The sequence below is a fragment of the Geotrypetes seraphini genome, chromosome 15 (genome assembly GCF_902459505.1).
Source record: "Geotrypetes seraphini chromosome 15, aGeoSer1.1, whole genome shotgun sequence".
Lineage (NCBI taxonomy): Eukaryota > Metazoa > Chordata > Amphibia > Gymnophiona > Dermophiidae > Geotrypetes > Geotrypetes seraphini.
The window spans coordinates 22,709,441-22,722,032 of record NC_047098.1 but is presented as its reverse complement, the minus strand read 5'-3'; the positions used below and the strand labels follow the sequence as shown (position 1 = coordinate 22,722,032).

Sequence of the window (12,592 nt, the reverse complement as noted above, 5' to 3'; positions counted from 1 at the left end):
TGTAGGTCAATGCTAAGGATAACAAAGTTTCCTTCCTTGGACCAGAAGGAGATACTGATAAACCACTGGAAGAGATCCCAAAACAACACCCAAAGACTGTCACAATCCTATCCCTAAAATGCAGCTTTCGCCAGGGCAGGCTATTATCAAGCCTGGTCCTGTGATTCAGAGGGCAAATCACGGGGATGGGATTGTGACCAAGCCTAAGGAAAAATCTAGCTGGCCCTTTAATTCAGTCAGGGCTGAGCTCCAAGAAGGTGAAGAGGAAAGTTGGGACAGCCCACAAGAATCCCAGAGAGAGCTCCCTTCCCTTGACTTCCCCCAGCTGAAGGGAATGATTAAGCTCCCAAAGATAGCTAGGGGAAATCGTCAGAAAGCTCCTCCCCCTTCCAGGGCAGGTCAGATTCCCCTAGGTACTTTAGAGGCAGCTCTGAGAAGGAGAAGGGCAGTCTGCTCAGGGCCAGACCTGGAAAGGATCTCTCCTGCTGAAGGTTTTCCAGAATCTCAGGACTGGGAAATGCAGGAGCCTGACACAAGCCCTTAGGCCAGCCAGTTACTCAGGGAGGAACCCATGGAGTTTGGAGAAACTGTCAGCCTGCCTGAAGAGGTACCAATGGAAATGAGCTAAGTGGCAGGGCTGAGAGCTGTAAGAGTTATAATCCTCCTGGGTTTGGGGTTTACACTGTGTGAGAATGGATGTTTGATTCTTGCATTCCTTTAAGGGACTTGTGCTGGCTGTGACGGCCCTGCTTGTGGGAAGCAGGAGAAAAAAGAAAGGAAAAAAAAAAAAAAAAAAAACGTTTTTCTTTTTGTGCTAAACTTTGAATACCTGAAGTCCAGAAGTTTAATTAATGTTCTTTCTGGCTGTGGTAATTACCTGAGGGAAGTGAGGGGATAATTGGGGAGAGTCCACTATCCATCTAGGAGGGTTAGAGGGGCCATTCGTGGCATTCTGTTATTCAGAAAAGTTTTAGTGGATTCACTTACTCCCCTCCCCCGCTTCAGTTCTGTTAAACTAAGTGGGAAGAAGCCAGCTGACCTTCAGGGCTTGATTACAGCACTACCAGTAGTGCTTGCTATATGGTTGAAAGACTATTGAAGTTGAATGAACCTGCATTTTGGATGTTTTTTTGGACTTTATGATAACGTTACTTGCCTGCATTAAGGGGATAGCTGAGCCTTGGGTTTTGGATTCAGCTATAATTTTGTTTATGGATTTTTGCTATGTTTGGGAGTCAGGACGGGGTGTGAAATCTGACTCCCTCCTTTCAATTGACAATAAAGCATTTGACTGTGCATCATGAACTCATTTTTCATATCATTTATATTTCTTGAGTCATGAAGAGTGTTCCAGCAGGACTTCCTACCTAAAGGAAGCACGTCGAGGTGGCGTACAGGTGAGCGGAGACCGGCATCACTGAAGGCACAGGTACCGGCTCCGCTACAAATGGTGTCAGAAGTGGGATAGGGCGCCTCCTGCTGGACATTCAGTGAACTTTGGGAAAAATTTTTTTTGGAAGAAAAAAAAAACGTTTGGAGTTCTGAATGATTTATTTCTTTAGCTTGTTTTTTTAGTTTCTTGTGTTGGTTCCTGTTTGCGAGGAGCTGGGTTCCAGACGTCTTCCAATCGGCGGTGCAGTGGAAGCAAGTGTCCGGAGGAGTCCAGCTATTCCGGCAGAGAACCGGAGTCGGGGAAGAAACTTCAGGAGTTCCGGACGTCTATATTGGAGGACAGAGACGCAGTGAGCGACTGGGGGCCAAGGAGGCCTACAAACCAAAGGCGCCGACTCGCCTAGCCCTCTGGTAAGGTACCCGACCAGGGGTGGGTAAGGGGATAGGCTACCCAGTTATTTTGGTACCGCACTTGGGTTGGTCTCTCTGTTTGTTTTCCCCAGGTGTCGGGCCAAGATGGACCACCAGCAATTGATGTCTTTTCTGACGGCCGAAAGGCAAAAACAGTCCGAGGACTTACAAGCTGTGCTGAAGACTAATCAGGAACTTTGGTATAGATCTCAGGAATTGGCCCGCAGGCAACACGATGAGATGGTAATGGCTATGGGAGAACAGACGAAGGTACTTTCGCAAATTTTACAGAGACCCTTACCATCAGGAATTAGTGAACAAGGAGTTGTCGGGGCCCAAACTTCCGTAGGGGTAGCTCACCCCCTTGCCATGATGAATCTTTGTAAAATAACGCCGGCCGATGCGCCAGATGAGTTCCTGTCGGCATTTGAAAGGGTGGCTACTGCTGCTGGTTGGCCTCAGGGTCAGTGGGCAGTCAGGCTTCTTCCCTGTCTGGCAGGCGAGACCCTGTCAGCTTTCCAGACATTGGCCCCAGAGGCGGCCAATGACTACCAGGCGGTGAAAAATCACATTCTAGAATACTTAGGGTATTCGCCTGAACATTACCGTCAGCGTTTTAGGGCGGCGGTGATGCAGGAGAAGGAAAGGCCCAAGGCTTTAGCTCAGAGACTAACTAAATTAGCCGAGCGATGGCTTAATCAGTGTCTAGGAAATCCTAGGGCCCTAATGATGGAAATCATAAGGGAGCAGTTTCTGCGGTCCGCCCCGAAAAACTTACGGGGTTGGGTACAGAGGCAGGGTTGTAAAAATTTAGGCCAGACACTTGAGGTGGCAGAGGCCTATATAGACGCCCAGGGCGCCTATGAGGAAGAGTATAGAGCAAACTCTCCAGGTCAGGGAAAGGCGAAGACTAGCAAAAGCCCGGACTCGCCTAGTAAGTTCTCAGGATACCCCAAAGTTAAAGAGCCCACTCAAAAGGAAACCCTTAGGTGTTACCGCTGCGGCAAAACCGGACATACCCAGCGTTATTGTAGGGTGACCAGGGACCTGGTAATAGCCCAGGACCCCGGGGCCAGAGTTCCGAAAGAATATCAGATAAGGGTATCGGTGAGAGGAAAAAAAGATCACAGCCCTAGTAGATACAGGAGCTGAGATGTCTGTAGTGTCAAGACAGTTGTGGGAGAAGGTGGGTGATGACCAGAAGGCTGGATTGAGCAAAGTGCCCATCACCTGCATTCACGGGGAGGCCCAAGAATACCCAGTGTGTCCTCTGGTCATAGAACACGGTAGGAAGAAAATCCACATGAAGGTGGCCGTGCTGAAGTCCACCCCATATCCCTTGATTTTAGGAAGGGACTGGCTTGCTTTAGCTCAGGCAGAGAGGCCTAATGGGAAGCCGGATCCAGGGAAGTGGGTGTTTGGGAGTCATGTAGGGAGAAAGTCGCTCGCCTTACCGGAGGGGAGACGAGGAGCCTGGGCAACCAGACCCAAGAGTTGGAGGCCGACTATCCGGTGGGCCCCACTTTCTGATAAGGCGAAGGCACCCACTCGGGCTTACTTCAAGGCCGCAGGATATGACTTGTATGCAGCACAAGATCAGGTCATACCTGTTAGGGGGCGAGCTTTAATAAAAACTGATATACAGGTATCACCTCCCCCAGGGGCTTATCTGCGGGTGGCCCCGAGGTCAGGGTTAGCTCTCCACCACTCAATCGATGTAGCTGCTGGGGTTATAGACCCGGACTTTAGGGGAAACGTAGCTGTACTCCTTGTGAATAATGGAGATTCAGAATACAAGGTACAGTTGGGAGACCGGGTAGCTCAGCTGATCTGTGAAAAAATTTGGCACCCCGACGTTATACAGTGTAGTGGCCTACCGGAGACAAGTAGAGCACAGCGGGGCTTTGGCTCCACGGATAGGGATGGGCCTGAAAGTAGTGTCCCAGGGGAACCCCTAGATATTCCCCTAGGGAACGTGGGGGCAGGGGACCTTGCTAAACTGGAGAATGAGGTACATCAGATAAAAAAGGAATTAGCCTCTGCTCGGCAGGATTGGGAAGCAGGGGTTAAGGCATGTACTGAAGCCAGTTACCAAACTTGGAAAGACCCCATAGATCCTGAACATACAAGGTCTAGGGAACAGGTTCTTACCCAGTGCCATCTCGAATCGGAGAAATTGTCCCGCCTCATGGAGCAAGTCACCGCCCAGCTTAAGTTGGTTCAGGGACAATTAAAAGAAAGTCAAGACCAACAACAGGTTGTTCAGCAGAGTGTAAAGGAAATAAAAAACACTTGTGGTCAGCTAACGGCAAAGACGGGGAAGACAGAAAGCTGGGTGGTAGCTCAAAAAGAACAGGGGGAGCAGCTAGAACAGCATGCGCAGCATTTTGAGAAAGTCTTAGCTACATTTAAGGGCATGGACCAGGATATTAACGAATTGAGGGAACAAATTGCCCAACTAGGACAAGAGGACTTGGGGGGAATAACACAGGTGGTTGCAGCATTAGCCCAGAGGGTGGATGGGCTAGAGGGTCCCAGAGATCAGGGTAGGGGAGCGGCAGGAGGGCAGCGAGAGGTTGCCCTATTACGATGGCCGGAAGATTTTGAAGACCCCGACCCACCTCCCCTAAGTCAGGAAAGGAGGGGTAATAAACCCCGGAAACGGTTTTGAGAGGGATTTAGGATCCCAGGATGGGCAGCCCTTAAAGGTGAGGGTATGTCACAATCCTATCCCTAAAATGCAGCTTTCGCCAGGGCAGGCTATTATCAAGCCTGGTCCTGTGATTCAGAGGGCAAATCACGGGGATGGGATTGTGACCAAGCCTAAGGAAAAATCTAGCTGGCCCTTTAATTCAGTCAGGGCTGAGCTCCAAGAAGGTGAAGAGGAAAGTTGGGACAGCCCACAAGAATCCCAGAGAGAGCTCCCTTCCCTTGACTTCCCCCAGCTGAAGGGAATGATTAAGCTCCCAAAGATAGCTAGGGGAAATCGTCAGAAAGCTCCTCCCCCTTCCAGGGCAGGTCAGATTCCCCTAGGTACTTTAGAGGCAGCTCTGAGAAGGAGAAGGGCAGTCTGCTCAGGGCCAGACCTGGAAAGGATCTCTCCTGCTGAAGGTTTTCCAGAATCTCAGGACTGGGAAATGCAGGAGCCTGACACAAGCCCTTTGGCCAGCCAGTTACTCAGGGAGGAACCCATGGAGTTTGGAGAAACTGTCAGCCTGCCTGAAGAGGTACCAATGGAAATGAGCTAAGTGGCAGGGCTGAGAGCTGTAAGAGTTATAATCCTCCTGGGTTTGGGGTTTACACTGTGTGAGAATGGATGTTTGATTCTTGCATTCCTTTAAGGGACTTGTGCTGGCTGTGACGGCCCTGCTTGTGGGAAGCAGGAGAAAAAAGAAAGGAAAAAAAAAACGTTTTTCTTTTTGTGCTAAACTTTGAATACCTGAAGTCCAGAAGTTTAATTAATGTTCTTTCTGGCTGTGGTAATTACCTGAGGGAAGTGAGGGGATAATTGGGGAGAGTCCACTATCCATCTAGGAGGGTTAGAGGGGCCATTCGTGGCATTCTGTTATTCAGAAAAGTTTTAGTGGATTCACTTACTCCCCTCCCCCGCTTCAGTTCTGTTAAACTAAGTGGGAAGAAGCCAGCTGACCTTCAGGGCTTGATTACAGCACTACCAGTAGTGCTTGCTATATGGTTGAAAGACTATTGAAGTTGAATGAACCTGCATTTTGGATGTTTTTTTGGACTTTATGATAACGTTACTTGCCTGCATTAAGGGGATAGCTGAGCCTTGGGTTTTGGATTCAGCTATAATTTTGTTTATGGATTTTTGCTATGTTTGGGAGTCAGGACGGGGTGTGAAATCTGACTCCCTCCTTTCAATTGACAATAAAGCATTTGACTGTGCATCATGAACTCATTTTTCATATCATTTATATTTCTTGAGTCATGAAGAGTGTTCCAGCAGGACTTCCTACCTAAAGGAAGCACATCGAGGTGGCGTACAGGTGAGCGGAGACCGGCATCACTGAAGGCACAGGTACCGGCTCCGTTACAAGACCCACTCAGTGTGTGAATCAGTTGAGTGGAGTGGACTAACTGGGGGGTGGAAATGGGCCCGGAGTTTGCTCAGCAGAATTTCCCAGACCACCTCTTCCTCTCAACACATTGACACGCTGCCACCACCACCACTAGGAACACCTCACTGGGTAGGCCAGCTATGCTATAAACTTTATAAAACACATTATTATATTTTCTTATAAAGCACATATTTTAACTGAACTCTCTGACATCCTCAGCCTTTCCATTCACAAAAATAGAAGGAAGGAAGAAAAGTTCCCATTTCCTGCTGTCTCATGTCCCCGGCCTATACAATATTTTTTTTCTGCAGACCCTTCAAAAGTCTGACCAAATCCTCGTTTCACTTGCATTATAAAGTACTGAGGATGCCAGCTCTCCCCAATCCCAGGTCCTAAAGTCTAAGACAGTAGCGCAAACTAATGCTGCCAGATTCAGGAAAAAAAATTTCGATTCGATTCAGCCTATTGAATTGGTTTTTCAATTCGATTTTCCTGCCCAGTTGGGTGATTTTTTTCAAAACTCCTGGTGGGTTTTATAGCTTTTTCACCCCCTTTGGCTTCTCCTAACCACACTGGCGCTGTGGTGTAAATAAAATAAAGAAACAAAAAGGACTTTTCCTCTCTCTGTTAAATCCTAGCTCACGTTTGCAGTCCAACACCAGCTCTGGCAGGATACACATTTCAAATCTGACATATTATAATCACAAAACAGAAAATAAAATTAATTTTTCTACCTTTTATTGTCTGGTTATATTTCAAATCTTGTTGCTCTGGTTTTCTTCTGATAACTTGCTTGCCAGAGTCTCCTTCTTTCTTCTTTCTGCATGCTAACCATCCATCTGCCAACTCTGTCCTCCCTTTCCATTTCCCTTCCCTCCCCAGGAAGTCTGGTATCTTTTTTTCATCTCCCTCCACAGATCCACCTTTTCTTAACTACCCTTTCATCCGGCATCTCTCCCTCCTTCCCCACCACCCCAGAGTCCACCATCTCTCCCTTTCTTTTCCTAATTACCCTCCTATCCAGTATCTCTATCCCTCCTCCACACCATCCCTTGTGTCCAATTTCTCTCCCTTTCTGTTCTTTCCCTCCCTAAATCCCATGGTCCATCATCTCTCTCCCTCTCCTCTATTTTCAGACCCATTATTTCTTCCCCCCCCCCCAAAGTTTGGCATATGCACGTCTCTTTGAACACCCCCTTCCCTCCGTGTACTTCTAAACCAGAGTCCCCCCCAAAGGCCTGTCCCCCCTTGAAGGCCTGCACCCCCCTTGAAGGCCTGTCCCACCCCCTTGTAGGCCTGTCCCCCCCTTGAAGGCCTGTCCCCCCCTTGAAGGCCTGCACCCCCTTGAAGGCCTGCACCCTCCCCGAAGGCCTGCACCCCCCTTGAAGGCCTTTCCCACCCCCTTGTAGCTTGTCCCCCCTTGTAGGCCTGTCCCCCCTTGAAGGCCTGCCTGCCTGTCCCCCCCTTGAAGGCCTGTCCCCCCCTTGAAGGTCTGCACCCCCCTGAAGGCCTGCACCCCCCCCCGAAGACCTGTCCCTCCCTTGAAGGTCTGCCTGCCTGCCTGTCCCCCCCCCCTCACCCTTGAAAGCCTGCCTGCCCGCCCGCCCCACCCTGAAGGCCTGATGTCCCGACCCACCCCGAAGGACCGCTCGCCCCCCTGGCCTCCCCGCACCACCTATGAAGCAGCCGCAGCAGAATCGCGACGTCAGCGATCTCTGCGCTGCTTAGGCGCTGCTTCCTGCGCCGCGGTCCCATCCCTCCTCTGACGTCAGAGGAGGGGCAGGACCGCGGCGCAGGAAGCAGCGCCCAAGCAGCTCAGGGATCGCTGACGTTGCGATCCTGCTTCACAGGTGATGCTGGAAGGTCAGTGGGGCGAGCAGTCCTTCGGGGGTGGAGGGGACTGAACGGCAAGGCCGGGAGCACCCCCTCAGGGCTGGCACCCAGGGCGCACCGCCCCCCCCCTCCCGCCCCCCCTTGGTACGCCACTGGTTTTGGGGATAACCCTAATGAATATGTGTGATGCAGATTTGCATATAATGAAGGTGACAGGCATGCAAATCTGCCCCATGCTTATTCATTAGGGCTATCCTGAAAACCTGACTGGCTGGTGGTCCTCCAGGACAAGATTGAGAACCACTGCTATAGACCACTACATGAGGAGCACAGCTGCACTGCTCTGAGGACAGTACCCCTGGTTGAGCAGAGCCTGCCTGTGCTGCTCAAGCTCTCAAGGAGCATTTCCTGCCAACTGAAGCTGCTGATGGAGGGTATGCTGGCCGGTAGGTGCACCCCAGAGCACTTCATCAAAGAGTAGTTTGAGCCAAGCGTGCAGTGCCTGAGTGCCAATGGCATAGCCAGCTTGCACCAGATCAGGGCAACCCCTGAGGAGCTGAACTGCAGCCACAGTGGTAAGTCTCTCACTGCCTGTGGCCTGCTCTGTAGCTTTCCTTCTGCACTGCCTACCCCTGGAGAATCAGGATGCTCCATCAAAAGGGGTGGGTAGGATAGAGGGAAATTTTCAGAGCAGGCTGTAGGCAGTAAGAGAGTATTGTTGCCACCTCCGAAACAAAGAAGACCTGATTTGAAGAGAAAGGAGGGAAAGATGGGGAGATGCTGGGGGAGACTCTGCAGCCCAATGAATTTTTATTAGTCTTAATCAAGACTAATAAATAATGTGCTAATTGCAATTAACGCACATCCTTACATACTGTATTATATGCTTTTTAGTGTAAATTTATTGTTAGAACTAGAGTTTAATTTCTGGGGGAACTGCTTAGAATGCAGTTCCGTCACTTCTTTTCAGACTCCAGAATAATGAGTGTCTGCTTCTAGGCAGCTGGCAGGAAAAAGAAAGGGGTGTGTGAACCTGGAGCAGAGTAGGGAACAGTCACTTGTACTGCCTAATCTTTGTGTTCCTGACCTGCCCTACCCTTCCCTTGGCTCTACAAGTTTCACTTCCTTTCTTTCTACAAAATAAGATGTGCTTATAACAGCTGGATTTGTTTGCCATTATGTAAATTGTACACTATGGCCCTAATTTTACAAGCCCTATTAGTGTTTGAGATGTGCATAAACAGGCATTTAAACGTTTTTGTTGCATAAACATTGAAGTCCCATTTTACAAAGCCAGGAAATGCATGTATCAAACCCAAGGAGGAGGCGTGACTAAACACCTATGTCCCGACATTGGGAGATACAGTTGCTACCACGCATAGTTAGGATTTTGGAAACAGTTTTTACTGAGCAGCACTCCACTGGAGGACTTGGGGGAGGTTTCCACCCATAATTCCCAGTGCTTTTGGTCCCACTAATGGCCTCTTTTACAAAGCTGCGCTAGCAGCTGCCGGGCAGAAACAGCCCTGAAGCCCTTTAATTCTCTATGGGCTTCGGGGCCGTTAGCGCAGAGCAGCCACTAGCGCAGCTTTGTAAAAGAGGCCGTAAATGCAACCTGGCAATAAATAAATAAACAAATGGTAACAGTGTCATAATAGTAACCAGTTATGCTTCCAAGGTCACAAATATAAACAATTATGTGCAGAATTTATTTTTCTAAAATGGATGTTATTTCTGCATGCACCTTGTACATAAATGTCCATTTCTCCTGTATTTTAGAATAGGCAGTTCACTGGCAGATTATGTTCTAAAATACTGGTGAAACTCGAGTCAAACTCATATTGACTGCACATCTCAATTCCTACTTCTACAACTTGTCTGAAATGAGGCTGCCGAAGATCCTACTCTCTGGTTTATTACATAGACAATATTCCTTTCATGGGGTTTACTTGGCATGCTCTTTAATTTATGCGCACAAAATCTGTTTAACTGTAGTAGCCTTAATTAAGAATACATAACAATTAACTATACAATTGCTTCCTTTTATAGCATCAACTACACAAAGCTAATATTGTCTGTATTTTGGTTTTGAGCACACACCCAACTGTAAACTGAAATCCCCCTCCCAAATACAACACATAATGAAATAAAAATAAACACTGAACATATGATGTACATAGCTATATAGTGGGTAATAATTTGCATCATGTTACGGATCCCAGATATGCAGTAACACATTGCTGAAAGTCTGCTAAACAATTTTCAATATGCAGTGTGGCTGCAGAAGATACAAGACCATCTGCACATAATACAATCCTTTATGACGTATCTTGTCATGCACCATCACTTTGAAATGTCCCCTACAGCAGACAACATATATTGATGTAAAGGCAGTGAATAAATCCTAGTCTATAAATGAACAAGTAAACATTGTTAGAGCTGAACCAGCTCTGTACTGGCTCTTTATTTCCAGTGTAAATGCAATGGTGCTAGTAGAGGGGAAGGTGGGGATTCCTCTGGGGTAATGGTTAGCAACTTACTGTTCCTGCAGTCTGTCAGATTGTGAAACCCATTGGGCTCTAGGCTATTTTCCTTCCTGCACTTCAAACAGGTACTACCACCATCCTCAGTCCAGTGTCTGTAACAACCTAAATAGGAACAAAACTTGTTAACCAATCTCATGCTGACTGAAGTCAGGCAAAGGACACAAATGCAAGTCAAATCTATCAAACTTTCTGTCTAACAGAGGACGATCAAAGGGAAACTGCTATACATTCCTCCCTCAATATTCGTGGGGGTTAGGGGCAGAGCCGGCCCGCAAATATTGAAAATTTGTAAATAACTTTTGGCCCGACTCCCTCCCACCTTCCCCCCTGGCATCCTGGACCTTACCTGGTGGTCTAGTGGTCTTCTAGGGCAGGCGCGATCTTCCTAAGTGCCTGTTTCGTGCAGATCACTCATCCAAAATGGATGCCGTGAGTTCCCATAGTCTCTCGAGCCTACGATGGGAACTCATGGCAGCCATTCTGGATGAGTGATCTGCACAAGGCAGGCGCGTAGAAAGATCGTGCCTGCCCTGAAAGACCGCTAGACCACCAGGTAAGGTCTGTAGAGGTCTGAGAGGCGGGAGGGAGGTGGGGATGATTCCGGTTTTAGGAAATCGTGAATAATTGAAATCACGAGTCCTAAAACTGCGAATCGGAAGGGGGGGGGAGTGTAATCCAAAACTTTCTTACAAGCAATCTGAACAAGTAGACAGGAAAAGAGGCCCCTATTCTGAGCCTCAAAAATGTTTTATAATTCAAGTTTAGAGCTCTAATAAGGTCCTTCACACACAGTGAGTTTAGAAATTGAGCAGACTGGGGTGCAGGGGTTTTTGGGGTATTTTTTAACCAATATTGTGTTACCTTGTGATTAAACTTGAATCTCTCTTTGGCTCTAAAAATGTTAACTGGATGAAACAAAAATCATATGCAGGTAATTCCTGAGCTTTCAAGACTGCATCTTCTTTATATGTGGGTACTGAAAAAGATTTCTCTTTTTTTGTAGGACTGTTTTCTCAGTGGAGTCTAAAAGAAGGTAATTCAAGGAGGAAATCAACAAAAAAAAGCAAGGACAACTCCAAAGGGTTTTTTTTTTTTTAGTGTGTTAAGGGGGAATTCACTGGGACACACTTTCAGATTCCCACTAGAGAATGACATGGGGATAAATTTTTCCCTGTCCCTGCGAAAACTCATTTTCCTGTGCCGTCCCCGCAAGGTCTTTTCCTGCCCCAGCCCGGTTCCTGAAAACTCTATCCTCATCTGCACAAGTCTCAAACACTTCAAAATCATAAGTGTTTGAGGCTTGCTCAGTTAAGGCAGAGCGACAAAACTCGCGAGGACAGGACAATTGAGTTCCTGCGGGGGTGGGGAAAAATTTGTCCCCGTGTCATTCTCTAATTCCCACCCGACATTAACATTCTGAATTGTCTTGAACTGCCTGGAAACATAGTGGCTACAGGCGAAGCCCATAATTCCCTGAAGAAGTTATGCGGCCCATTTTTATAAATTTGCATATATTTATACTGTATATTAAACTAATTTTTTAAATTTATATAAAATAAATACAAATTTCTAGCAATTGTGTGTATCTTGTTACTTTGTTTGTCCCTTTTTGTAGAAACGGTATCTTACAAACCGTTGTTAGGAAGGTAGGAGGGAGTTCAAGAATAAAGAAAAGAGAAAGGATGCGAGATGGGGAAACAAAGAGAAATCTCAGAAGAGGAAAATAGAGAAGGGATCTCAAGTAGGAGGTATAAAGGGACATGGGGATAGGTAGTAAAGAAGGGAAGGGACAGGAATGAACAGGGGATCCAAAATCAGGATAGGAGGGACAGTTTACTCACGCTCCTCTTTCCTACACAGATTCTGCCTCTCCCTCCCTCCCATACACCCTTCAATCCACTCTGATATTCTCACGCTCTTCCCACATTTTCTCTGATCCCCACATCATCCCCAATCATCTCACTTAATCTTGCTCCCCATTCATTCACTCATTCTCCCTTTGTCTCCATCCTCTTATTCACTCATACTCCCTCCAGTACCCTACCCACTTGCTTGCTCATTCATTTACTCTCCCTTGTCCCGCAACTCTTGACTCATTTTTTCATGTTGCTGCACTGTGTCTTCTCACTCATCCTCTCATCTTGGTTTATCAGCAAGCTGCTTTAAATTTGGCCTCATCTCTTTGTCTCTAGGCCCAAGCAGCAATGCTTTGAACCATGTAGTTTAAATTGTGACAAGTCTACACATTGAAGCACATAGGAAAGCTGAGCACCACAGAGACTGCTGCTGCCGCCATAATCACTGATACTCTGGCTCTCCATCTGCTGCAGC

General features: G+C 47.5%; 2 protein-coding genes across 5 annotated transcripts in view; one reads left to right on the top strand and one right to left on the bottom strand.

Moving 5' to 3' along the window:
- Window positions 1-12,592, bottom strand: part of C15H1orf159 (chromosome 15 C1orf159 homolog) — a 54,537-nt gene that overhangs the window by 23,091 nt on the left and 18,854 nt on the right. For all 3 annotated transcript variants that reach the window (XM_033922177.1, XM_033922179.1, XM_033922178.1), the window contains exon 4: window positions 10,256-10,363. In XM_033922177.1, coding sequence (XP_033778068.1) covers window positions 10,256-10,363 — 108 coding nt within the window. The remainder of the gene's footprint in view (window positions 1-10,255; window positions 10,364-12,592) is intronic.
- LOC117349128 lies at window positions 1,974-11,342 on the top strand. 2 transcript variants are annotated; one of them, XM_033922176.1, is made up of 3 exons: window positions 1,974-5,030; window positions 5,750-5,842; window positions 11,265-11,342. In XM_033922176.1, the coding sequence occupies exon 1, from the start codon at window positions 2,957-2,959 to the stop codon at window positions 4,472-4,474; it is 1,518 nt and encodes a 505-aa protein (XP_033778067.1). In that variant the 5' UTR covers window positions 1,974-2,956; the 3' UTR covers window positions 4,475-5,030; window positions 5,750-5,842; window positions 11,265-11,342. The 2 variants fall into 2 exon arrangements, with proteins under 2 accessions (XP_033778067.1, XP_033778066.1); XM_033922175.1 differs by having other exon boundaries at window positions 1,974-5,842.